The 27,565-nt window shown below is 43.0% G+C and overlaps 1 protein-coding gene across 3 annotated transcripts in view; it reads left to right on the forward strand.

Moving 5' to 3' along the window:
- The window catches only part of PDZRN3 (PDZ domain containing ring finger 3), a 236,254-nt gene that overhangs the window by 142,667 nt on the left and 66,022 nt on the right, over window positions 1-27,565 (forward strand). The window contains exon 1 of one of the 3 annotated variants that reach the window (XM_036066779.2): window positions 25,516-25,642. The exons of the other annotated variants lie outside the window; for them this stretch is intronic. Coding sequence (XP_035922672.2) covers window positions 25,625-25,642 — 18 coding nt within the window. The 5' untranslated portion in view covers window positions 25,516-25,624. Of the gene's footprint in view, window positions 1-25,515; window positions 25,643-27,565 lie in introns of those variants that run through there. 3 annotated transcript variants of the gene reach the window in all.

A 27,565-nucleotide genomic window follows, 5' to 3' on the forward strand; every position in this document is an offset into this window, starting at 1 on the left:
GGCAAGGGCACTGGTAATAGCTTTAAAATTCACTTAAAGAAATTGGAAACAGTGAGTCACATGCCATCATTGTCAGACACGTGTTAATTACTTGATAAAGATGCTACACGGGCCGCCTCTTGGTTGTAATTATAGGTTTTTATCAGCCTTGCGTTGCCTGTAAGTTTTTCCAAATTTCTTTTTAAAGATTAGGAACGGAGATGGGTAGATCAACACACATCAGATTACCTGCCAATTTTCCCGAAATTGACTTATTTAATTGTCATCCTTTGCACGCTAGCTACATTTCTCGTGGTGCCTGCATTTAAAAAAAAAAAAAATTTTTTTTCATGGTCTTATAGTTTAAAATGAACATTTCCTGCTATCAGTAAGTTTGGACTTGACAGAGAGCTCATTCAGGAAGTTGTTGGAAGAATGAAATACTACCATCTATCCTAAAATGAGGGCTTAATTCTTTGTGATGCAAACTATATTTGACTTTGAAGCTGCCAGACATTTAGTAGCCATCAGCGGTAGGAAAACTTCTACCGTGAACAGTCTGAGGTAGGAACTATATCTGAACTACTGACATACCTTCTGTCATGGGTGCAAATTCTGTAAGGGCCACATTCTAAAAAGATGTAAAGAGAATTTGAGGAAAGTATTTCCCATCCCATCCTGTTGATGAAGTTAAAAATTAAATTGTGAAATTAAATAATTCTTACTTACCCTTGTTTTATGAGTCAGAGAACTGAGACCCATAGAAAGCTTACTTTCATCACCCAGGTATATTTGTTGGAAATTGGGGAAAGGAAGAAAGATTAGGATATATGCCTTTTTGGCTTCATTTTAAGGTTAAAGTCACTCCCTCTGTTGTAATCTCATTGCACTTTTTTTTTTTCTAAGATTTTATTTATTTATTTTAAAGAGAGAGAGAGAGCACAGAGGGAGAGGGAGAAGCCGACTCCCTGGTGAGCAGGGAGGCTGACATGGGGCTTGATCCCAGGAGCCTGAGATCATGACCTGAGCTGAAGGCAGCCATTTCACCGACTGAGCCACCCAGGTGCCCCCTCATTGCATTTTTTGTAGGAAAATATTTGCTCTCCTTGTTTCTAGGTGCCTTCCATTCTGCTCACACAGAAGTCCAAGCCTCCAGTCTCCAGCTGACCAGCTTCTCAGACTTGAATATGCAAACCCATCAGCTGAGGATCTCACTAAGGCCAAGGTTCTGATTCATTTACTCTGGAGAGAAGGGCCTGAGATTCTGAATTTTTAACAAGCCCATGGGTGATGCTAATGCAGCTGGCCTGGAGACCCCACCGGGCATAGTGAGGCTCTGGGTTTCACTCCTTTCCCAGACCACACCTTCCTCCCCGTGACGGCACTGCCCCATCGCTCTCTCTCATTCGCTGCTAGTCATCTTGAAAGAACAGTCTATCCCTGCTTTCTTTTTTGACTTTCTGTGTCACAGTCAGACTTCTTTCCCCAGCTCTGTCCTGAAGCTCTTGTGACAGATGACACTGTAGGACCTTTCTGCCATTTCCACCCCAGATCCCCCATCACCTTTGCCAGGATTGTTATACCCCTTTCCTTAGTCCCTACCTCCCGCTCTGTTTTCTCCTTCCTACAATCCTTTTGTTACACTACGTCCAAGAGTTGAAATTTTTCTAAAACTGATGTGCTACATCTTTTCCTCATGGAGGCAAGTTCTTCTGGCCGCTCTATACTTCCAGTTACTTAGCCTGGTCCCCAGGGCCCTTCCCAGCCTCTCCCAGCCCACTCACATCTCTAGTCCGTTCCAACCCAAGCCTGACACACCAGCCGTCCTGTGTGGCAGGTCCATCCAGGTGTGTCATGATCCTGTGCCTCTCTGTCCACTGTCCCCTCCATTTGGGACACCCTTCCTGGCCTTTTCAGCTAAACCCAACTCATCTTTTAACTGATGGGTTTGCACTTGTCATTCCTAGAAAAGGGACGAAGAAAATTGACTTTCTGTCCATCCTCTGAAAACCAATCAGGGAAAAGCAAAAGCAGAGTGTTTCACTGGTAATTCTGAAGCAGAGTTTACTGATACCATCAGTGGACTTTTTTCCCCACTAAATTCTTGATTAGGCTGTGGTTCCAAGAAAGCAGGACCAATGCTTGGTAGACACAAATATCTGTAGCTTCTTGCTAAATCCTTCCACACTGCTTTTCTATAAGGCTCTGTGTTGTGAATAACATGATCAGCCAGATAAGTGACCTCACTTTATAGCGTCTGCAGTTAACTTACATCACCTCCACATTTGCCTTTTTAAAGAACAGGCATATATTTGCCTAACTACAGGGCAGCCACATTACCCGGACAAGAGATAGTGACAGGAAACCGAAAAGAGCCCTATGAGAGCCGCTGTCATAACAACTGGTGAACTAAAAAATAAATTTCTCCTCTTCTGTAAGTACTTCAGCGTTGGTGAGCCCAGGACACATTTCTTCCCTGGGACAACTGACAGCACTGTGAAGACATCATTGACGGAGCATCCTGATCGCAAATGTGCGCCCAGCTGAAATGCTTTACGTTAACTGCTGTTTCTCGCATCTTCATCATGTTGACTTTGCAGGCAGGGAGAGTGAGTTCAAGAAGGCACATCCTTGTGGTTTCATATGGACTGCTTCAGAATAATCCCTTAGGTTTTTCTTGGTGACATTCTCCCTTCTATGTGCTTTGGTCACCCACTCCGGTGCCTGGGATATCTGTAACAACTATAGAAATCTTTTCTTCTTTAATCGACCTTCTCTGAAGTAGAGGGAAGGTTTCATCTTCTACTCTGGATTATGAAGCAAAGGCAAGGTATGCATGTTTGTTCTCTAATGCACAAGAACATTTTACTTTATTTATAATAAAATAGGAAACCATCAACAGCAGTTCCCTAAGCCCTCTGGTGTGCAGGGACAGTCATGCTCCTGTAATGAGGAACGTTGGAGAGAGGTTGGATACTTTGGATTGCCCCAAGGCATGTACGATAGTTTCTGGATCTACCTGGCAGAAAGACTGGAAATATTCTGTCCTCAGAAACCGTTTTAAGTTCAAGGTCCATCAGAGGCTGTATTACTGTATAGTGGTGTCTGGCAACCCAAGGTCCTTTATTGTTTTTTTGTTTTGTTTTGTTTTAAAGATTTTAGTTATTTATTTGACAGAGACACAGCAAGAGAGGGAACACAAGCAGGGGGAGTGGGAGAGGGAGAAGCAGACTCCCCGCCGAGCAGGGAGCCCGATGTGGGGCTCGATCCCAGGACCGTGGGATCATGTGTCCTTTTATTGTTGAGGGGCCTCCCAGACCAGCCCTGTGGGCACCTCACTCCCTGCAGTGTCTTCAGGTACTTGGTTGAGCTTGCTCAGGGCAATCCCAAAATAGACCAGAGCTTTCTCTTAGTACATTCCATGGGTACTTTAGGGTGTATGATGTTTTAGAAAATAGAGTTGAAGACTGTCAGTGATACTTTAAAAAACAAAACGACACCTCCAACGCTTTTAGGAACCAGGTAATAAATGTATGATTTTGCCGTTCTAACACAGCCTAGTTGAATGGTAGCCAGAGAGGAGAGGGTGTGTTTATCTCAAGTCCACTGTTTAAGACAATGAAGAATTGAGACTCCCCAGTGGATTGATCTCCAGTGAGCTCATCTCCATTTCCCTTTCTGGTGGCTTTCCTCTGAAGAGGAGCCCAGGGCTCTGGGATCCCATGTTGCAAATCAAAATGTGTTTTCTCTTTGAAATAGATTTGTAACAGTCTAATGAACTACTCTTTTGATGGTATTAATGTAATTGCTCTTGAGATAAATTATGAGTTCACTACAATTAAACAGATACAATTCTGTGAATAGAGAACTTAAGAAGGGAGCAGCTGACTCTTTCATCTTTTGACCCACCCTGAGTCAGGCATGATTAATCACTCAGGGCCTTCTTATCCTCGGACCCCCCCCCCCCCCGCCCCATGGCTCCAGAGACTTCACAGTGTCACTCCAGGTAGCCACTGCCCATCAGTCAGAGGCGCCCTTGATGTTGAAACAATTTGCCATGCTTGGATAATGGGAAGGACGTTGGGCTGGGATGTAGGACACCTGTGTTCAGTCCAGATGCTTCCACTCGCTAGCTTTGTGGTTTTGCTCAAGTCTTTTTTACTCTTCTTGGACCTTTCTGTCCCTCCTCTATAAAGTGAAGGAGGTGGATTAAAGAATCTCTGATGTCCCTTACATCTGTAAAATTACACTGTCAATTTTATGAACAACCTGTTCATAAATTTGAATATTTCGTTCCATTTCGTTTTCAAGGGTAGAAGTAAGAATGAGTGGTTTGCTTCTCATGAACTCAGTGGGTTTCCATATGTCCAGGTCATGGTCTTCTGGGAGATAGGTGCCTATGATCAGACCTTTTTATTAAGTTTAATAAATTGTATTATCTCCATTTTTCATTATTTTAAGGTTAAGAGGAGATGATTATTCTCCAAAGTGCTACACTCCTGGATGGGGACTCTGACCCATTGACCCTCTGACACATCTCCTCACCATACACAGTCCTTGTGTCAAAGGGTTCAGAAGCCTGTAAGGATAAGCAATTTATGCACGTAGTGGTGAAGAACACAGATTTCAGGGTCAGAACAGGCTGGGCCAAATCCCACCTCTGTCATTGACTTTCATGGCCTTGGACAAGTCATTTTTCCAAACCCTAATTCCTCGCTGTAAATTAAGAATAATACAAGTCCTAATTTACAGGATTGGTAGAGGTAAATGAAACCGTGCACCTAAATAATCAGTCAGTAACTGTATGAAGGCAAAGTGCAGAAGCTGCTTGCCCTGTGCTAGGGGCTGAAACTGTTGTGGGACGTTTGGTTGGGAAAGCTGTCCATACACAAGGGCAGGAACTACTATAAACATACTGAACTGGGAGCAAGGGCATGGATTGGACAGCATTTCTTGAGCCTGAAACATCATCTCGTTGTGCTGGGGGTGCAGATTGAGGAAGAGAGGGTCCTCACTCCTCAGTGTGATGTGGGGAGCAGTAGAAATACCAGCTCCTCTTGTCAGTGAGCCAAGTGTTACACAAGCGAGTGAGGACTATGGGGAGCAGGGTAGGGAGGAGGTCCCAGGAGCTCTTTCTAAGTCAAACTAGAAGAGCTGACTAGAGAGCTTGTCCAGGAAAGAACAAAGCAGAGCCTGCCTTCAGCATGGTTTACCAGAGAGCTAGACAAGTCAGACTAACCTTAGGGAGCCTTTCCCAGCAGAGAGACCCATGTGTGCAGAGGACCAAAGTTTTGATGACCTGCTCACCTACGTCTTTAACTGACACCATTTCGGCAGAGGAAGAATATAGAGGGTCATGTGGGGTTCTCAGCAGTGGGACACACCCCATCACCAAGGGCTCCCCTGGGTGCTACGCTCTGAGAGCTGTGAACTCAGCGGGACTTTATAACCTATTGGCCGCAGTTTTGACAACAGGGACTTCAGCCGTGGTTGATGTCAGGCTAGCTGGCCTTCATGCCCCAGTGGTTTTAGGATCAGGGTGCTCTCTGACAGGCAGTCACACCAGCCAAGGCAGACACGGTTTGTCTGGTGAGGAGGAGTATTAATAGAGTTATTAATAGTTAGACCCTGGCCGCAGGTCTTACCCTAAGGATGGTGGTTTGAACTTCTCTGTAATTGGATTGCCCCCAATAAAATCACATTACAAACACAAGGGTTTATTGGAACACCTGGTGCCAGCGTCTGTATTGGAAATTGTATTCCAATGCACTACCATGTCCCTTGCACGTAACCTGATTCCCTGCTCTTCCTCCCATAATCGACCCCTCCTACTCAGTCTGTCCATCTCGCTTTGCCACTGAATGAATCAGGAGCGTGGGCATGGGGCAGGATACAGGAGGGGAGGCAGCACTGCTTGGGGCTGTTCTATCCATCTGGTCCAACTATTTGAGGAGGGGGCATGGGAAAGGTCTGGGGCCTTTCAGAGAAGCTTTCCTTACAAAGACCGTTTTGAAGCCCTTCCCGGTCGCCACGCCACTGGTTATCCTGCTTTGCAGGCGGAGCTCCCCCGTGGACGTTGGATTTGAGCAATTCCAACAGGTGCCTGCGCTGGGCTCCAGCAGGCTGGTGGATGACTCTGGTAGGTGTTCTCAGGTAGTTACTAGGATATGGCCAGCAAAATAACAGTGGAAAGGGAATGTGGTGGGTCGACTGTGGGCAAGCGTATACTGGCAAAAAGGAACGTCTCCTCCAAGTAGAGACCCTCGGGGTTTGGTTCTACTAATTGCTCCCTTCACACTTTGAAAACACCAATAAACAGAAGGAATTAAACTTTCCTCCTTACAGGCTGAAAGAGAATGGAGGCTCTCAATGGCAGTTTTATTTGAAGTTGCTGGGATACTTGGATAAATGATGATGGTGTCATAAAGAAATGAGATCATGGGGCACCTGGGTGGCTCAGTCGTTAAGCATCTGCCTTTGGCTCAGGTCATGATCCCAGGGTCCTGGGATCGAGCCCCGCATCGGGCTCCCTGCTCCGCGGGAAGCCTGCTTCTCCCTCTCCCACTCCCCCTGCTTGTGTTCCCTCTCTCGCTCTCTCTCTCTGTGTCAAATAAATAAAATCTTAAAAAAAAAAAAGGGAAATGAGATCCCAAAAAGCCAGTCCTTTTTCAGGCTGCCTAACCTCAAAGGAGGAGAGAATTCTTCAAGGTAGAATAGGATTAAAGCCACATTTCTTAGTTTCCCACCCCACAAGTGCTCATGATAAGTAAATCTCAGTAGTGAACAGATGTTCATTCAGCCCTGAATTATGTAGGACCCAAGGTTCTACTCCAAAGATGAAAGCTCTATGTTGATTAATCAATTGTATGAGACTTGGTCAAAATGTGTTTTTTGAACAATATCAGCATGCAGTTTCTGTTATATTCCATTAATTTTATAGAGTACTTTATCTTACAGATGATAATCCCACCTGGGATGTACTCAAGATCAAAGCAACATTTGTCAGAGGGCTGGACCTCTCTTTGACTGTTTTAATTCTACAACTATGACTGAAGCTAGTAACAGAACTCTTCTGTTAGTATCTCTGCACGTTCAAGATTAGGCCCGAGTAATGCACATACACCCTTCTCTTAACCGATTTCATCTTAAAGATGGGCGTGAATTTACTGACTCATGGCAGCATTTAATTTAGCCAGTTTCATGCTCAGATATCATTGGTATTCAATAAATTTTTACACCGAATAAAAATCTTGATTTGTTATAAGCTTTTTTTTTTTTTTTTGCTAAGTCCTTCTGGAGCATTTGGAAATACTGTTGGCTCCGTCAGTACCCCATGCAAAGAGGATTTTAATCCAAGACCATAGATAATCCAGGAATTATTTACCTTTTCTTATAGTGTGTGTTTTATCTCGTTTACTGAAGACTGCTCTGTCAAAGGAAGCCTCCTGATTTTAGAACATGGGCCTTGGAACCAGAAACACTTGGAGTCTGTGTTTGCTGCTTCCCTGCTGTGTGGTCTAGAGCAAAGCACTCACTCTTGCAAAACCTTGATTTTTCTCCTCTACTGGGAATATGAACAGTCTTGATAGCTAACATTTAGAAAGCCCTGACTATGTTCCAGGCACTGTTCTAAGTGCCTGAGATGTCATCTCATCCTCCCTGCAACCCTGTGAAGGGCACCTGGGAATAGTAGGACCCGCTCAGTAGGGTGTGATGTATTATTAAGTGAGATCGTTCATGAAAAACATTTCACACACTGGTACGTTATAAGAACTCAGATATGTGGGGTCAGCAGTGGTTGCAATAGCTGTGTATTGCTGTATAACAAATAATCCCCAAACGTACTGCTTTTACAAAAACTACAATTTACTGTCTCACCATTTCTGAGGGTCAAGAATCTGGGAAAACGTACCTGGGTTGTTCTGGTTCATTGTCTGGTTGGTTGTAATCAACTGTCCATCTGGACTGTGGTCCTCTGAAGGCTCAGCTAAGGATCTGTGTTGACAGTGGTTCACTCACAGCGACTGGCTGTTGCCAAGCCTTTTTCGGGTCTCCACTGGCTGTTGGTGTGAGGCCTCAGTTGCTCACGACGTGGGCTTTTCCAAAGGGCTACTCAGGCCATGCCGACTCTCTTCCCCCAGGGCAAGTGATCAGCAAGAGAAAGAAGGAGGGAGAATGAGCAAAAGACAGAAAGTGCAGGGTCTTTTATAACCTGATGTTGGAAATGACATACCATCGCTTCTGCCCTACCTGGCTTGTCACACAAACCAACTCTGGCACAGTGTGGGAGGGGAGAACACAGGGTGTGAATACCAGAAGGCAGGGTGATGGGGCCATCTTGGAGGCTGACTGCCACAGTGGTATTTGTTCTGTGTTTCTAAGTATGTTGAAGCATGTACCAAGCCATGAAGGGGGGGGCTGTTGACCAGAGACCCTAGGGAAACTTCTCTAGAATTAAAGATGTGCCACTGAAAGCCCACCAACCTGAGCAATTAGTATATGGGTCTACTTGATAGGTTAGATGCAACCACCATGCATGTGTGGGGAGTATTTTCTTGACTTCTTATTTGCAGACCCAGAGATGGTGCCAAATACTATGTTTGCCCTCTGCCATTTGTTCACCCTCACTTTTATTTTAATATTCTGGTACATATTTTCTGATTTCCCTCCACTGCAGGCACGACTCATCTTATAGTCCATTCTAAAAGTATATAGCAACCCCTAGCTAAAGGTTCATTTCATTACAAACTGGCTGAAGGCAGTGAATTTATATTCAATCACCAGTCTGAGTGTTTTCCCCCAATTTTCTGGGGACGGATTCACTGCAATATTCCCTTAAATGGATTTTTTGGCCTTTCTCTCAGGCCTGCATTTGACATTTTCTCAAGAATGTTTATTTTTTAATTTACAACTTCGAGACGTTTATTTTATGAGATGGGTTTTATGCAACAAAATATAATGGGTTCAGGGGTGGGGGAACCCTGTGAATTTGAAATTGACTGCCATGAGGAGGAATTATTCATTTCATTTGTGGGAGAAAAATGACAGCTAACATGAAAGTAGAAAGGTTTCAGGTCTCAATTCACAGATGGAACAAATCGCCTTTCATAAGTCAGCATGCTTGGTGTTTTGTATTTGCCATAAATATCTATTTGTGAGGCTTTTGGAAGGACGTGATTAGGATGTGAGCTCTCAGTGGAGGATTTTTGCAGGGTCCACTTGGCTAAAGGGGCCTTTTGAATTAAAACAAAAGAAAATGAAGGCTCTTGCCTCATCAGAACATCAGAGGTTGGAATCGGATGGGCATGTCTTTATTCTCTTTCTTCTTTCTGGGACTAGTGATCCCTTCTGTTTTTCAAAAAGAAGATGCTTGGGTACTCGATGCCTGGGCTTGCTCGTTCTAATCATATAATGGTGAAATATTAACTTATCAAAGTGCTGGAAGCTTTAATAACCATTCTGCCCCGACTCTTTGAGTAGAAAGGACTGGAAAAAATCACCATGCTCCCATTTTCACCCGAACACCCCATACCACTCCATTAATTTCCAGGCATCGCCCTTCATTAGCAACCCTGTGGCTGAAGGACTGTATTATGAGGCTACAGGGTCATGAACCGCACCATCTACCCCTTGGTTCATTTCACAGCTTGCTCCTTTCTTAATGCCTTACGGCTCATTTTTCCCCCTTCACTTGGCAAGAGGGACCTTTCCCAGGGCCTGAAATGGATGGGTCTCCCACTGGTCCTCTTTTGTTTAATGCCTCTCTATTCTCTGAGCTTAAAAGTGTACACTGTCACCGTAATAGTAGCATTCGCTCTGCACTCTCACCGTAAATGAAGCTTGGATTGCAAGGAAGTTACTGACCTACAGTGTTTTTAATGTAGGTGTTTTTCTTACTGCATCCATTTTTAAATGAAGATGGAGTGCAAGACAGTGACCTTATTGTTCGTCACATTTACTCTAATATGTAAACCCCATGGTGGAGGATGGTATTTGGTGAGTTAAATCTGTTCCACCTTTTTAAATAAATAAGGTAATTATGAGATGTGGTTATGTTTTCCCCACTGAATGTCGTTGATAGCAATCTGCTTTAGAAATCCTGCGGGTATAAAATTAACTTCCAAAGCTGATAGAACCAGGGAGAGAGCACACCTGCTAAGCACTGGGATTTCTCCCATCTGTCTGGATGATGAGCTGTGTTACCTTTGACCTTTTTCTTTGATGATTGGCAGGCTGGGGAAGACCACAGCTACTTCTACAAGTGCTTACTAAGGTGGCTGTGGGAGCAGAAATAAATTTATGTTTTCCCATAAAAGAGGTGCTAGGTGCATAAAGGAGCAATTGAGAAACATTGAGGGAGGGTAAGGACATAAACTCTGGAGCCAGGCAGGTTTGGGTTTGAATCAAGCCTCTCCTGCTTACTCGATGTGTGATTAAGGTGTTAGCTATTGTTACATAGCAAATTACCCCCAAACCTAGTAGCTTAAAACAACAAACGTTAATTCTACCACAAGTTTCTGAATGTCAGGAGTCCAAAGTGGCTTAGGGCTGGGTGGCTCTGGTTCAGGGTTTCTCCCGAGGGTATGCTCAGGTTGTGGACTGGGGCAGAAGTCATGTGAGGCAGGGCTGGGGTCCCACCTCTAAGTTCACTCCCGTGGCGATTGCCCTCAGGTATTCTACCATGGCGAAGGTCTGCTCATGATTCTACATCTAGCTTCTTGAGAGCAAGAAAGAGAGCAAATGCCCAAGGTGAAGGAAACCTTCGTATCTTTTTTTTTTTTTTAAAGATTTTATTTATTTATTTGACAGAGAGAGACACAGCGAGAGAGGGAACACAAGCAGGGGGAGGCGGAGAGGGAGAAGCAGGCTTCCCGCGGAGCAGGGAGCCCGATGCGGGGCTCGATCCCAGGACCCTGAGATCATGACCTGAGCCGAAGGCAGACGCTTAACGACTGAGCCACCCAGGCGCCCCAACCTTCGTATCTTTTTATAGCCTAATCTTAGAAGTGGTGTTTAGTCACTTCTGCTGTATTCCATTAATCACCCAGACCAGCCCCGATACACTGTAGGAGAGGACGACAAGACTGTGAATACCAGACTGGGTCCATTGGGAGCCATCTCGGAGGCTGGCTACCACAACCAGGCAAGCTGCCTCACTTCTCTGAGCCTCATTTCTTCACCTGTAAAATGAGGAAATAATACTTCAGTGGCTTCATAGTGAAGATTGAATTTTAATCAATGCACATTATCTGACTCCTGATAAACTCTCAGTATTATTTTTATCATCATGATCATAGTTGTCAGTATGTACCCTGTACATTTCTGTAGGGTTTAAATGGGCCTGTTTAACACCAGTTCCTGTTTTCTTTTTCTCCTTTCCATTAATAATCCCCCTACTTCCTTGAATTTCACTCTCTTTCTTGACTGCCCAATGAGAACCCATCAGAAGGTCAATACCTAAAGTCACATGGGTAGCCCTGCTGAGTTTTCTCTGGCTGCCAGCACATGGAGGATATGGTTAATGGTAGAAATTGCAAAGAATCTGCATGAAATAGTGGCCGTGTCATTAAAAGAGTTGAGAAAAAAAATATTTCCTATTAAACAATTTTTGACCAGAGAACTAATACTGGAGTTTGGGAGAAAGAGGACAAAGGGACCTAGAAAGAAAGTAAGAGTGGAAAGCTGTAGAATACGCCTTCCCTTACTAAGTAGAGACCATCTCTATTTATGCAGCCCTTTAGGGATTAGATACGATCTTAGGAACTTCCTCTCGGAATAAAGCTCATGTGCACAGGTTTGCATTGATTTTTGACGGGTTCCCAGCTCCCATCCTTTCACCCCAGGTTAATCAACTCAGTCTATAGAAAAAGAGCAAGAGTACGGTAAAGGCCAACATACTAGATCAAGTTTTAATGCCTATTTTTACCTAATGGGAATGGCAATTTGGTGTTCCTTTGTACACATCAAAAAATCATTTATACACCTATGTGCATTAGACTTTCGGTGGTTTTGACAATTTCCTTTTGCCACTGCAGCTCTCTGAACGATGCCAGCTCCCATAATTTGTTTTTCTCAGCCATGATGTAATCATTAAGTTGCCGTAATGAAGATTGAAGGTTTAATAATGGGAAGTGTTACAAATTCCAATTTAATCATTCCTAAATTGATTAGTGACTTTCCCCAAATGCCTGGCCGTGGAAAAACAGAGGTTCTAAGAGAGACAAAGTGCTGTGGTCCGAGTTTGATAAATGGTGCTTTGGTGTAGCTGTAATTGTGTTATTGAATTTACTCATCTTCCAAATGATGTTTGCATTGTCTCAGCCATATGTGTTGAGGGCCAGAGAAAGGTCATTAGAAGCTTCAGACCGAGGGCATGTGTGGGTTACGGTGGTTCTGAGCAGCAACATCGAGGTTAGTCAATTAAAAGAAACACCCAGTGCAAGGTGTCCAGAGCCTCTTGCCACGGAACAGTCCTCGGCAAAATCCCAAAGGCCTATTTAAAAGAATCTGAGGATTCTGTAAGTAAATGTCTGCTCTTGGCCTGGGGCTATTTAGCCCCTGACAAATGACATGGGTGAGGCTCTGCAGGCGGATTTGAAGGAGAGGACACCTATAAACAAATCCAGCTCTGGCAGCTCGAACAAAGCCAGAAGTGCAATAATTAGATAACAGCCCTGGCCTAGCTCACCAAGGAGATGAGCTGTGGTGTTTTCTGGCTTGCTTTACTAATGCCAGATGTGAACTTTGTAACTTTTCACAAATAGATTTTCCTCTACCCTGGTTATCTTCAAGACAATGGATCGGTGCTATACTTGAGTTCAAAAAATGTTGAGAAAAGTTTCTGTTGCTCTTTTATTTTCCCGCGGCCCACTAATTTATCCCTGTCTTTGCCCACATTTCAGATGGGCATGGATATTAATGCCACTGGCGTTTCCGTGTGTAATAAATCCCCCTCCTTTTTTCTCTGAACATATATACGTCATAGAAATGTCAATAGAACTGTAGTAGAAACTTTAAGATGTTATTTTTACAAATCCATTAGAATTCATGCGAATAAATGTTCTAAACCTTCGGGGTAAAGCCAGGAGGCCATTTTGCTTGGGACCTAGAAAGGACATGCCTTGAGGATGTGGAGAGAAGACAGACTGACGGGGGCCCAGCTGCCAGTTGGCATGGGTGAGGGCCCTGTCATTACATGGCAGTGAGCCAAAACATGCATATGGCGGGCACAACTCAGTTGACAAGCCACCTCAGATGGCTCGGTCTGCTTTCCACTCATGCAAATACAGTATTCTAGAACCCCCTGAAAACACCATATGCATTTTCCCAAGTCTGCTTATGGATTAAGTTACGAAATAGAAACTGTATTAGTTTCCTACGGCTGCCATAACATTCATTTTCCTCACCCATAAAGTCACACACTCAGTGTCTTAAAGAGAAACTTATCATCTCAGTGTTTTGTAGGCTAGAAGTCTAAAATCAAGGTGTTGGTGGTGCCAGGCTCCCTCTGAAGGCCATAGGGGAATTTCTTCTTGCCTCTGTCTAGCTTCTAATGGGTTGCCAGTCATCTTTGACGTTCCTGGGCTTGTAACTGCGTCACTCCAATCTCTGTCTTCACCTGGTGTTCTCCCTATATTTCTTCACATCTGTGTCTAAATTCTCCCTATTTATAAGGACACCAGCCATGTTGGGTTAGGGCCCACCCTGATGACCTCGTTTTAACTTGATTACCTCCATAAAGACCCTATTTCCAAATAAGGTCACATTCTGAGGGACTGGGGGTTAGGAATTCAACATATAACCTGTCTGGGGGGACACATTTCAACCCATTACAAATACTAAGTTTAAAAATCAAAAAACAGAATGTAAATTTTTTCTTGTGACTTAAGTCAATTTGGAAAGTGTTTTTCCTACTTGCATCAACGCTTAATTTTCTGAATATTTAAAGGGAGAAAAAGAATAGCATGTACTAAGAGTTGACCCTAAAAAAGCCTGTTTGTGACTGGTTGGTTGGATAATTGACTCATTGGGTCTTGGATTCTGAATTTAGGCCCAGGTTAACCAGTTCAGATGGCTCCAGCTCCAGGTTATAGATCTCATTCCAACCCTGGCTGGCTTCTCTAGATATATGTGCCATTGTTTCCAGAAGGGCTTGTCAAAGAACATATGAGTATCTCCCTCCCATTCTAGACTGGCATTCACAGCATATGGTAGGCAGTGGGTGGGATAGAAGAATATTGGCTTTGGAGAGTTATAGCCCTAGATTCAGATCCTGCCACACTACCTTTTACTAGCCGAATGACCTTGATCCTGTAACTTTATTTCCTGAGCCTTTGTTCCCTCATTCATACAAGAGGATTAAGTTCAAATGAGATGGTGTGAGCAAAGTACTTAGCACAGAGCACGGGCTTAATAAAAAGTGAGTTCTTCAAAGCAGCCCATGCTTTGTATAGTCCCAGAGCACGCTGATATCATTTTAATAATCATTAACACCGCACTTTGTAGTTTACAAAGCAGTTTTACTTATTATTACATTTAATTTATATTTATAGGATTAAGGGACACTATAAAAAATATAAAATGCTTCTTTTATTCATAACTGGTGGCCATAACTGTGGCTCTTTCTATGTTAAATATTTTTTAATTTCTTTTAAGGAAACAGCTGCTATTAGTAATCTCAGAGTTGATATCATCCTCCAATGCAGTGGTTCTCAGCTCAAGGCAATTTTGCCAGCAGGCGACATTTGGCCATGTCTGGAGACATTTTTGGTTGTCACAGCTGGGGGTGGGGGTCCTGGTGGCATCTAGCAGGTAGAGGCCACGAGTGCTGCTAAACATCTTACAAAGCACAGGACAGTCTCTACAACACAGAATCATCTGGCCTAAGAGGGCAATAGTGCCAAGGTTGGGAAACCCTGCCTTAAGCTCCCAAGTGCTCGCCTTCAATCATCGCATACAGTCAGAAAATGGATCTTTGTTTTTTATTCAACCCTACAGAGAAAACTATTTAAATCAGAAGCAATATTTTCTAATGTTACAAAAGGGGGGGAAAAAAAGCCGGACAGCTTAAGTCAATAAGCATTTGATGAATACATATCCCTAGGGTATTGTGTTGCTGGTAAGTGACAGCTGTGGAAAAACCTGGCACTCAGGCCAGGCTTTAGCATTAAATGGCTCAAGCTCTTGGGCTGGCCCTCATCGCCACAGTTGTGGCCCAGTGACAACACTGGGCAATTTCACTCAGAGCTGACCGAAAGGGTAGAGCCGTCTCCAAGAACAAGCCTGCCCCAAGATGGTGGTGTCCTAGATCACTCCAAATAACGTGCCCTCCAAAACACCAAAGGACCGGTGGCTGGAGTTGCTCAGACTTAATGTATGTTAAAGTGCTGAATCTGGTTTGTTGGTTTGTTTTCTTTTTTCTTTTTTTCCCAGAAAGAAAATAGCTATTTTGTAGAATCAGAATGCCTGGTAATAATCATATTAATCATAGGAACCAAGCATGTGCCAAAAGTTGCAGTACATCTTGATTGAATCTCACAGCTCTTTTGAGGGAAGTACTGGTCAACCCATTTCATAGTTGAGACACTGAGGCCCTGAGAGCAGGGGATGAGCCCAAGTGTATGCAGCTGCTAGTGGCAAAGCCAGGGTAAAATCTAGGATTGCTGCCTCCCGTCCCCCACCTTAACTCCTGGTTCATATTTCCATCAGTCAGTGTGATGAGAAGGTTTAGGAGGGAGGTGCCTTGAATAATTAAACACCATTGCCTGCATTCGAGTTAAACGTAAAGCATATTGACAACTAATTTGCATCTATCCCCATGGTCATCATGCCTCTTAGGTCTAATCCTGGAAAACTTTGTATGCCTTCTATAGCCCAGCAGATAGGGTATGTGTTCACCAAACATCAGGTGTCTCATGCACTCACAGTTTTTCCATAGACATGGACCTCATCTCTGTCATTCCCGAATATGCTTGAAGTGACTCAGAGGAAGGTACATTTGAGTGATTGTGTTTTTCAGGGGGTAGGGAGATAAGGGGTTCTTAAAACAACACAAATTTATTATCTCACAGTTCTGGAAGCTGGAAGTCTGATCTGTGTCCTGCTGGGTTAGAATCAAGGTGTTGGCAGGGCTGTGTTCCTTTCTGGAGGCTCTAGAGAAGGATCCATTTCCTGGCCTTACCAGCGTTTGCAGGCTGTCTGCATTCCTTGGTTCCTGGCTTCTCCTCTGTCTTCCAGGCCCACAACATTATATTTCTCTGACCGTTCTTCACAGTCACATCATCCTTTGCTTCTCTCTTCCCTTTTTTTTGGTTGCAATAAAATACACATAAATTTTACCATCTTAACCATTTTTTGAGTGTGCAACCATTCAGTAGTGTTAAATATATTTACATTGTAGTGTAACCAATCTCCAGAACTTTTCATCTTGCAAAACTGAAACTCTAGACCCAGGAAACAACCCTCTGTTCCCTTCTTCTCCTAGCCCCTGGCAACCAGTACGACATTTTATTTGTATGAATTTGACAACTCTAGATACTGCATAGAAGTGGAATCACATAATACTTGTCTTTCTGTGACTAGCTTATTTCACCTAGCGTGAGTAACTGTTTTAAATGGAAATTTTCTCTAACTTCTAGAAATGGAGAATTGGTAATGTTTGTCATAGAAGAAGAAATTACTGTAAAAATGAATTACAGTGAAAACATCCCCTTATTAGATGCTAACTGAGTTTTCCTCTCCTTTGGGCACTCTGATTTCTTATCTCCCTTTTAGATTAGCACATATTAGCAAGGCACAAGAGATACATCAGCACCAAACTGAGACTCCCACTTTTTCATATCTGCGACTCTCACTTTTTGCGGTCCAGAGTATAGCAAAGCAATGGAGAGAGTAAAACTCTCTTTGTTACGTGATTCAGTGTTAATCCAAAGCCTGTCTTTGTACTACTTAAAAATAGCTCAGGTACTACTGGGAATCACCAGTGTAGCCGTCCCAGAAGGAAAGAAGAAATGGGCAGGAACACGCAAATAGCCTCCCCGGAGAAGCAAATGTTGTTGCTGGAGAATGTGGAGTGTCTATACCATTGAGTGCACTGAAACAAAAGCGTGGCTTTGCCATCCTTCTTTCCTTCACCTGGGCAGATTCTCATTGATTGTCCAGTATGTGTCACCAGGTGGTAATAAAAGGCAGTTTAATTCCCCATGAAAATTAGGACTTGCCCTGACTCTGTGCCTTTACTGTGAGTACCTGGTGTCTGGGAATGCTCATTAATCCCTTCACGTAACCCCCTTGAGATCACCAACCTCCAGTTGGTGCTGCTATTAGTAATCTCAGAGTCCAGTAATCTCCAGTCCATGCACCATCTCTGCAGCTGGGGTCAGATGGAACATCAGATGGGGTCTGGCAACAGTCTCTGGATGAGAGCTATAGACCATAAACTGTGGGTATCTTAGCAGCAAATCTAGGGAGCCATTTTTTTTTTTTTTTTTTTTTTTGACTGAGAAAGAGACAGCGAGAGAGGGAAGCACAAGCAGGGGGAGTGGGAGAGGGAGAAGCAGGCTTCCTGCTCAGCAGGGAGCCCGATGCGGGGCTCGATTCCAGGACCCTGGGACCATGACCTGAGCCGAAGGCAGATGCTTAACCGACTCAGCCACCCAGTCGCCCCTCTAGGGATCCATTTTTGCCCGTCTTTGGAATCTACCCAATGCCTTACCAGGAAAGAATGAAATGATGCTCAAGAGGAAGAGGGAGAAAATCCTTGTTCTTTTCCTGGAAAGTTTTTGTACATTTCTGCCTTGTTTTTTATGTACTAGAATATGCTTTCTTCCATGCCTTTGTTAGTTAAAACAGAATCCAGAGACCTCTTTGGAGGTATATGGTTTTTTTTTAAGATTTTATTTATTTGTTAGAGAGTGCACGCTTGAGCACCTACGAACAGGGGGGAGGACAGAGGTAGAAGCAGACTCCCCACTGAGCTGGGAGCCCAACTCAGGGCTAGATCGCAGAACCCTGGGATCATCACCTGAGCCAAAGGCAGACATTTTAACCAACTGAGCTACCCAGGCGTCTGGGGGTATGTGGTTTTAAACAAGAATTATGTTGTGATAAGGTTTTTGGATTCACATCAAGGCAATCAGACCTTCCCTAAAAATTCATTCTAAGGTATCTGTGTGTTTAGGGAAGGGATGAAGATAAGCTAAGAACCGTTTCTGGGTCCTGTGCATCTTTTATGATTCCCACTTTCACTCACACTGTGGACCAGCCCTACCCCCACGTTAATGGACTCACTAAGGATTCTCTCCTGGGTCTGAGTCCTCGCCTGGAGTGCCCTAGGCATGACCAAATGTCATTAATGAAGCCTGGTGTTCTAGGTGAGGTTTTTGTTGTCATTTTATCAACACCTCTCTGAGACACAACTACCCTGAGTGTCTTACCTTTTGTTGCTATTATTTGTTGTTGTTTTTCTTATGATCGCAGATTTACCGTTCCCCCAGAAGAACTCCAGGTGCCTTTACCCCCTTTCATCACATTCCCTTGTAGTCCTATCCAGTGATAACTGTTTGCTTGGGGAGAGAAGGAACTTCTGTTGGTCATTGCAGATAGAATACCATATGTCAAATTTGTAAAATCTTGTTAACATTGTGTTTTCTTTGCTTGAGAATTACCCTCTAGTAGGGAAAAATAGAACTGCCAATTACAGCAGCCTCCTGCTGTGAATAAACTGGTGTTATGTTCCCAGACATCAGGCTGTGCAAGGAGAGAGCCCCCAGTTGCCTTTTGCTTTCTTGCCTGATGGACAAAGCTTTAGTGTAGAGCATAATTAGCTTGACTGACAATCAGGAAAATACAGTCTTCAGTATCTGTTTTTATTTTAAGGTCGTCTCGTTTTGGAGACCCATTCCAAAGCCATTTTACAATTCATTCCTCGATGTAAAATTCAATCAATTTGGAGCACCAGAACTTGTTTAAAATGTTCAGGGCATATTTCAAAAGAAAGATAAATGAATCTGTGTAGTGACCGAAGAAACTTACAGTGTATCAGACTGTAACTATTAAAGAAGAAACCATAAATCCCCATGGCAGTAGAGCTAGTAAATTTTTTTAAGCTGACTCCTTTGGGGGGAATTTGGATCCTACACTAAGTTCTTAATTTTATTGGGACAGAGATATTGCAAAAAGAAAATCGTTTCTCTGGCACTAAACACAAATAATATACAACAATAATTGTGACTTCCCAGTAGCCGCTTTCTGACCCTTACACGGGGCTCACTTCATCATGGGGAAGTCTGGGGGCGTGATTTTGTTCTTTGGTTCCTGTTCTTCGGCTCCAATCCCTTCAGAGGTTTTCCTTAGAAAATTAAAAAGGGATACATTGTTTTGTTTAATTAGGGTTTTGTTTTCCACATCCCCTTCTCAGATTCTGCAGCCTGGAAACACATGACCTAGTGGATGTTCAGACCACATCCTCTACCACCATGCCTGAGGAAGTCGATTTGTTTTCGATAGGGGATGCTTATCTGAGGGGAGGGAAGAGACCTGCATAGAAAAGGAAGAGAGACAGGTTTCAAAATGCAAAAACTAAAAAACACAAAAGAAAGTATCCTTCATTATTCATGAAATAGTTACTGAGTCTCTCCTAAGTACAGTTCACCTGTGAGCACTTCCTTTCTAGCCCGAGAAAGAGAGGCGGATACTCTATCGTAATGTAATTAAGATTCATTATGTGACAGTTCCTTGACCTGAGGACCACTTAGCAACTGAACCTTGTGATCAGGGGGTCTCTAAAAACCTAGCAAAGCAGAATCTGGGTTGCAGATTTAAAAAAAAGAGAGACCCTCTTTTCTATTTTTTAGGTTATAAATCCACTTATTATAAAAGTCTTTATATGCCATATATATGATATGTATAATAAGTAGTAGCACGTGAATAGTACATTGGCTCCCCATGCTACTAGTTGGGTTGTCCTAGGGACAAAAACCTCTCGACACTGAGTAACCAGTAAGCTCCCAAATATGATAGTCTCAGCCGTCTGCTTCTCGATTTTGCTAGATCTTTTCCTTCCCAAGTCTGGCAGAGTAAGGATAGACCCTGCTTGAGGTCACAATGCAGTGAGCCCCAAGAGAGCAGGAATTCTGCCCCTGCTACCCCCAATAAGACAACCAGTTTTTTTTGAAGCTTGCTTTTTCGCTTCGCCTGTGTGCGCATCTGTCTTAACAGGCTAGGACTTGATCCTCTCCTCTCTCTCGGCCATTTCCTTTCCATCAGTGGTGGTCCCAACAGTGAACAGTCGCACAACAAGCAGAGTATCTCAAAGCAGTAGTACACTTTGGTGGTCCAAACCAGGACAGACCCGTGGTGTGAATGCATCCTGACTTTGAGCATAGTACTTAGTCCCTCGAAGCCTCTTGTTTTCATTTGTAAAAGTATGACCAGTAAAGCTTACGGCAAAAGGAATAACTGATGCCAAGTGCTTAGCATGGTACCTGGTATCTGGCAGTGGCCAGAGCCACTGCTGTGGTTAACTGTGAGAGAATGGGACAGGACCTCCGAGGGCACATGGCGGAGGGATCAGGAGGCCAAGTGGAGGCTTGGTTTTCTCTGGACATGCTATTATACCCAACCTAAAATGCTTTAGACACTGTGACATGATACAATAGGATGAAAACTTCTAGACCTTAGATGGGATCAAGTTCCTTTTTAAAGGTTCACAAGCTAGGGGACACTTTGATTTTACACCTGTAGAGCAAAATTACCATTCAGATTGTTTGAGCTGATTACCCTTGTGTTGGAACTGCAGACTTCCACAAAGAATGTGAGCACAAAGAACAGCATCACTGCAAATTTGTAATCTCTTGGACACCTTGCTTTTCATATAATTGAAAGAACACACATCACAATTTACACTCAAGCAAAAATGACATATGGTATCAATGCGTAACATGAAAGATGAATTCTTGATTTTTTTTTTCCTCGTTAATGAATATTGAGCAAATAAATAGAGCATTTCAGGATCCTGGAATATATGGGATTCTGTGTATTTATTTTCTTCATTACTCTAGCCACAATGTCACCCAGGAGTATCTCAGAGATGACAGCCAGGCAATTAGAGACGAGTCTGTCCAGGCTCTGGCCCTGCCAGAGTGAATCATGGCCCTCTCTCTGGCCGCCCCATGGCTGAACCCCTGTCCTTAGGGAAGCTCAGGCTGTGGATGACGTGGCAGTTGCCATGACATGTACTTTCTCACACGTGTGTGCATGTCTGTGCTCTAATATCCTCTATCCACAGAACCATCCAAAAGAGTTAATATTGTTTCCAGGTCTTTCTGAAAAACCAAATCAGTAATCTGTTGGGAAAATTTTGCATTTCTTTTCCAGATGATCGCAAGAACTTTAACTTGTGTTTGGGGGTATGGGTGCAGAGACAGTGTCTCTAAACAGGTGAATGAAGCAGACTGCCTGTTTTTTGACATAAACACACTTGTGGGAATCAGTGCTTCATACATTCATGAGATGAGTTTCACTAACATGATCTTTCTGGTGTTTACTCAGTGAAGTGGGAGAAGTGTCCAAAGGATTCCTTTAAAGATTTCTGGGTTCTCCACATTTACACTCCCTATCCTGAGTTTATACAGCTTCCTGAGTTACCTGTAAAATTGGCTAAGAACAGCTATGACATGCTACAGATATAAAGGTGCACATAGCATAGGCCTGACAAATGGGTAGCTCTATTCAAGCCTGGCTGTTTTTACTGAAATAAATTATTAGGTTGGATTTTCAGCCATTTCCTAACATGATCAGACAAGACCCCGTACTGGTCTCTTTTGATGGATTCATTCTGAGGCCACTTGCTACATATTATAATGAGCAATACTAAGTTTAATGTGAATCCCCATAGTCATGTGTAATCCATAGATAAGCTGTGTTAAATTCGTTTGAGTGAAAATAAACATTGTCAGTTTCTTTCTTTGTTCTTGATCAACTAAGAAAACTTAAGAAGAGTGTGTTCACATCACATTCAACGTTAAACTTTTCATTTAGAAAATATGGTATCATAAATAAAGAAAATGATGGGGCTACATTTGCCAGGTACATAATATGCTCTCTTAAGAGAATTTTTAAATTTCTTAATTCATAGAAAACCTATGGTTTTCAGTGGATTGTTAAGATGAATCAGGATTTGAGGCCTCAGACTGTTGGTCCCATTTATTTTGGTCTTGTTGATTGGGTCTGTAATGACCTTTAGCCATCACGGTGGAAAAGAAAGCTTATTCTTGTGGAGGACACAACTCACAGCACTAAGGATCACTGGAGAGAATGTTGGCATAGATCATTATTTTCCCAATCATTATTCTCTCACCAGTTGATTTTTTTTTCAGTGAGATTCTTTTGCTCATTTTCTTTTGCTGTTAATTCCCCAAACCAGCAAACTTTTAGTTGCATAAAACAATAACAAAACATCCTCACAATGTATGTTTGAGAATTCTAATAATGGATGGAGCCTACCATCTCCCATACATATTATCATCTACCTTTTTTCACTTGAAATGGGCAACGCACTGAGCTCTCATGGGAAGGGCATGCCTGGACTCACAGAGACAGATGTCCGGATGTGATTCCTGACTACCACATACGAGCAGGGTGACCTTGGGCAGGTTGCTTAACTGCTCAGAGTTCCAGGTTCCCCAACTGCTTGGAGTTCCAGGTTCCCCGTGTATGAACTAGGAATAAAAGAGAGTGCTTAAGTCTTAAAGCTATTCTGAGGATTGAGATCATGCAGCCAAGGCTTCTAACACTGTGCTCTAGTATATGATAGGAGTTCTGTAAATTCTCCTTCACGATTAAAACCTCAAACATGCAAAACGTTGCAGGACAATTAAATGGAAAAAAAGCATTCACAAATACCTGTACTGAGATATACTATCCAGTCACAGGGAGTTACCTGACTTCGTAAGATCAGCTCATTTGGATTTTTTCAAAATGGTAGAAGAAACCATCACTAAGAGGCAATCAGCCTCTGCAAGAGAGGTGTTGGCATCAGATCTGGGAGTTGTCCATCACTGCGGGCACCATAGGAGAGTCCGTGCACTGGGACCCCCCACGTACCTCCCATTTTTCTGATCATGTCGATAAAGCAAACCCGCCCCAAGTAAACTGCAGGCAATTGATGAGGGCCACATTTGGAGGGCCCATTATGTTTAGAGTTCTTTGTGGGAGAAGAAAGAGAAAAAGTAAGGGCCAAAAAAAAGGGCAAGGGCAGAGCACATCTTTCCCCATTGATAACCAGCCTCTGGATCTCTGCACCAGAGTGGCTTTCTAGTTTCCGTGTCAGGTCTCCTGCGCTGCCTCTCCCGTTCCACTTTCCTGGGGTGGTAGGCACCCTGGGGCTGGCAGGATGACAGGACCCACTGCCCACAGGACAGGGGCCACGTGAAGAGGTGGATGGAAGCCCATGGGCACCTGGGAACTGCAGGAACTCTATGACCACTTATTTAAAAATCTTAGCAGTACTTAAAGCTGATAGTTTTTAAAAATATGATTATCTTTATTTTTTTTTTTTACCGGTAGATATTACGCTATTTTGTGTCAAACCTTCCTTCTACTTTAAATGTAAGCCTTGATTGCATCTGAAAAGAATAAAATTGGTCTATTTGCTCCGTACTTTGTTAGGATGAACAAAGCTAAAATGAAAGCTACTCTGGTATCAGGGTTGAACAAGTAAATATTTGCAAACTCTGGGCAAGTCTCATCATCTCGCCTTAATTAATTCACCAGTGGAGAGGGTATCACCATGATACCAAGAGGCACACAAGCGCACATGTACACACGCACACCCCCGTTTCTCCCTCTTAGATACCCAAGAAGGCAACATATATCTGAATCTAAACTGCATAGACAACATATTGGATTTCCACCCTAACACCATTGCAAGGAAGCAAAGACCATCTTCTGACGACGGATAATTTAGTTTTAAGTGTATTTCTCCCTACTACTACTCCTACTGTTTTTTTAAGAAGCTCAGAAGAAACGATTATTTATGCAGGGTTTGTGCTCCCTCTGCTGGTCCTGTAATTAACTAATAAGTCTAATTCCCATAACTATGCTGACGTCATCAAGTGTTTTTGTGCATGGACATGGAATTACCCAAATGAGCATGTTCTGTTCAAACATCATCAGGAAAATTAGCAGGGGGCCAGAGGAAGACAGTTGGCCTCATGAAGAAAGTGAAGAAAATGTACATTTTTGACATGTATGAATTTGTGTCTGAAATACATAAATGCAGTGTTATGCTTTTGTTTGCTCAGTGCTGGAGAAAAGTGACCCATCATTGTTAAAAGTTGGATATTACGTCCCACCTTCTCAGAGGGTTTTGGAAACAAATAAGGCATCCTTATCCTTTGAACAAGATTTATTGTAATGTTTTACAGGTGAGAAAAATAGAAACTCAGAAATCATATATGCCTTGCTAGTGAGAGCCATTCTGGGGTAAGAAAGTAGATTTCTAGAGGTGGCGTATAGTGGCCAGTGTCTTGATTTCCTGGATCTGAAATGTCTTTCTTTATACGTGTGGGGATAGTAATACAGCTATTTCTTAATGTTAACGCGGCACCTGTAGTCATTAAGAACTCAAGCTCTGGATTTGGATCAACTGAGGTTTCATTCTGGTTCCAGCAGTTCCCGTGTGATTCTGAGTAGGTTCCCTAACCTCTTCAAGCTCACCTTTCTTGTCTACAAACTAGAAAGACTATTCTAGGCAAGAGTTTTTACCTCGTAGAGTTAGCATAAGGATTAAATTAAATAATGTCTGGTACAGAGTAATGCTTAAAGCATATCCATGATGATGATCTGAGAATAGTGTTTGGTCATTACTCGTGGTGATTCTTTCTTCAACATGAAAACAGCTGCTTTTCCCAATTATAAAAACTTAAATTTATTATGAAAATAAATTTGGGGAAGGGAACTCCAAAATGGGGAGGGTTCAGTTCCCCAGAAAGATGTGTACCCTACTAAACAAACAGTTTGAAATAGGAGATGCAAAATTGGATGGAACTCTAGAAGAAATCAGCTGGTGCACCAAGAGAGTGTAGAAATTCAAGACAAATTTCCTAGGGATGATAAACCAATCAGACCAAACCATCAATATTTTTAAAATGTTTTATAATAATAATAATGCAGAGACTTACAAATCAGCTGCTATCCCCACACAGAGAGGAGATTTGAGTAAACATCCTCTGGATGTTATGTATTTATTTATTCACGCATTGTTTTATCCACCTATTTAGTTATATGTAAAATAATGCTGCACTTGGCACTTGTTCTAGAACCTCCTGTTTCTCAATGAGCACCATGTCCTAGCTGTCTCTCCATGGCAATAAATGTAGATCATGGTCATGGTCAATATTATTCTTGGCCCATTTGGTCCTTAGCATTTATAGATACTACTCCACCCAGCTTAATGACTGTGTTCGGAGATAATGCAGATTAATTCCAATAACAACCTGGGCAACGCAAACAGAAGAGGTAAATCTGGAGTGAGGATACATGTCATCCTTCTCAAAGGGAGACATCAGCAACTCTCAGACTATTCACATCAGCCCGTTTCTATTCTTTTGAGGGACAGTTCGTTTGGAGGCACGTTGATGTTGCAATGCATCGCCCTGCTCAGGTGAGCATGGGAGGGGGTCATTGGGAATGGGCTTTGGGGGAGAGGGAGAGAGATTGGCAGCTAGAGACTAAGAGAATCACTGCCACTCCCTGGTCTGAGTTTGTCTGGGCTCTTTAATTCTCTGGCTCTTGTAGATTTGGCTGAGAACCCTTGCATTGTGTCTGTACTGGTAATTTCAGCCATATGTATTCAGTTTCAGCTGAAACATACCTGCCTGAGGTACAAAGCCCAGGCTCACCGTCCTGCCCAAGGGGCACTGTTGTCTCTATTTGTTTTCAAGCTGGTTTAAAAATAGAGAACATTGTGCTAGAAGAGCTTGCTGTGATCTGATTACTTAACTATAATTTGTACCTGTACTTTTCACAGGCCCTGGCTACCCTCTGCCATCAAAATATTTGGAATTTATTCTTTAAACAGTGTAGGCCACTTGGGTTGTTGATTTAAAACATGCTAGAGGTTTTATAATGGTTATTTATATTGGCCAACACTGACCACTCTGCAAATGACCTGTTGATGTTGGACAAGGATAAGAGGCGCTGAATACAATGCAGGAGATGGAAAGAGATCAAAAAGAATGAGTGTGTTAGCTTAGCAACAATGCTCCATGGGTTAGCACGGAGATCAATTGTCTGTGCATGTGAGGTTTTCAGAATTGCATTATTTGGCCCACTCGCAGGAATTAGGCGTTCTCTTCGGGGAAATTCAGGAGTTTCTCAAACCATATATTCTATTACAATATCAACATTGTTGACTTTATAAAATCATGGTAGACTATATAAAGTTATATATAGATTTATATATATATGTATATATGTGTGTATGTGTGTGTGTGTATAGTTTAAGCAAGAAGGAAACAACTTTATGTATATTAAAACGATTGTGCTTTTATAAATGAAAGCCTACATGTCCTTGTGAAGTACATGTTCCTGTGAAGTAAGTCCCATTTCTGCAGGCTGCTCAAGAATTCATAGTGAATCCATTCAGAGGCCTGCCTGTTGACAGAGGAGGTAGCATACTTTGTCCCAACCGCTTTCTCTCATCCCTGTACTCCTTTGCTTTCATTTATTCAGTCTCCCGAGTGTCCGTTTGTTTGTCGCGCATTTCCGGTGTCATTTCTCACTGTGCAAATGTCAGATATGAGACAAGAGAACATGCATGTTTGACAGCTGCCCAATAAATTATGCAGAAGAACAAGTTAGGGACAACTGCAGTAGACTTGCAAAAAAAAAAAAAAAAAAAATACCACCAGATACGTGGCTGGTTAAAAAGAATTTCCTTTGGAAAGCTTGTGTTGTCGAACCAGTTGTCACTTCATGAATAACTTATAAAATTATTCAACCATACTCTCTTAGTTGAAGCATTCACTTGGCTTGTCCAGGGGGCGGGCGGGGGTGGGGGCAGCCCTGAAGTCACTCAAAACTTGAAACCAAGTGAAACATGGTGGCCAGAAAGAGAGCTGAAAGGAAATGCGTGTGCTTTGGACTTCCCAGTATTAAATCAGTGCATGAGTCATGGCACCGTGGAGCCTGGTCCAGCCAGAACCCACTGGGCCTCACAATTTGCTCCCTGGAGGAGCATGGGGTTCCCAGCTCACAGCTCCATCTTCAGTGCAGTAAGACAGAAGCACAGTTAAACAGGACCATCCAAGGTGTATATGCCCACAGCGGTTTGCAGATAGTTTGTGGTTTCTTGGCAGAAGATAACAAATGACCGTCACCACGTTGGAGGCAGAGAAAGGAAATGTGTTTGTGGCCCAGTGTAACTCTTCCCCCCTCCCCCCTCCCCGCTACTGCACCTCTGCCTGCGACCCCCCCCCACTAACCCACCATACTGACTCTGCCTTTGTTTTAGTCACGTGCCCTGCCCCCACCCCAGGAGTGCATATTTGTGGGATGATGTGGAGATGAAGGATTCATTCTGCAG

The sequence above is a fragment of the Halichoerus grypus genome, chromosome 1 (genome assembly GCF_964656455.1).
Source record: "Halichoerus grypus chromosome 1, mHalGry1.hap1.1, whole genome shotgun sequence".
NCBI classification, from domain to species: Eukaryota; Metazoa; Chordata; class Mammalia; order Carnivora; family Phocidae; genus Halichoerus; species Halichoerus grypus.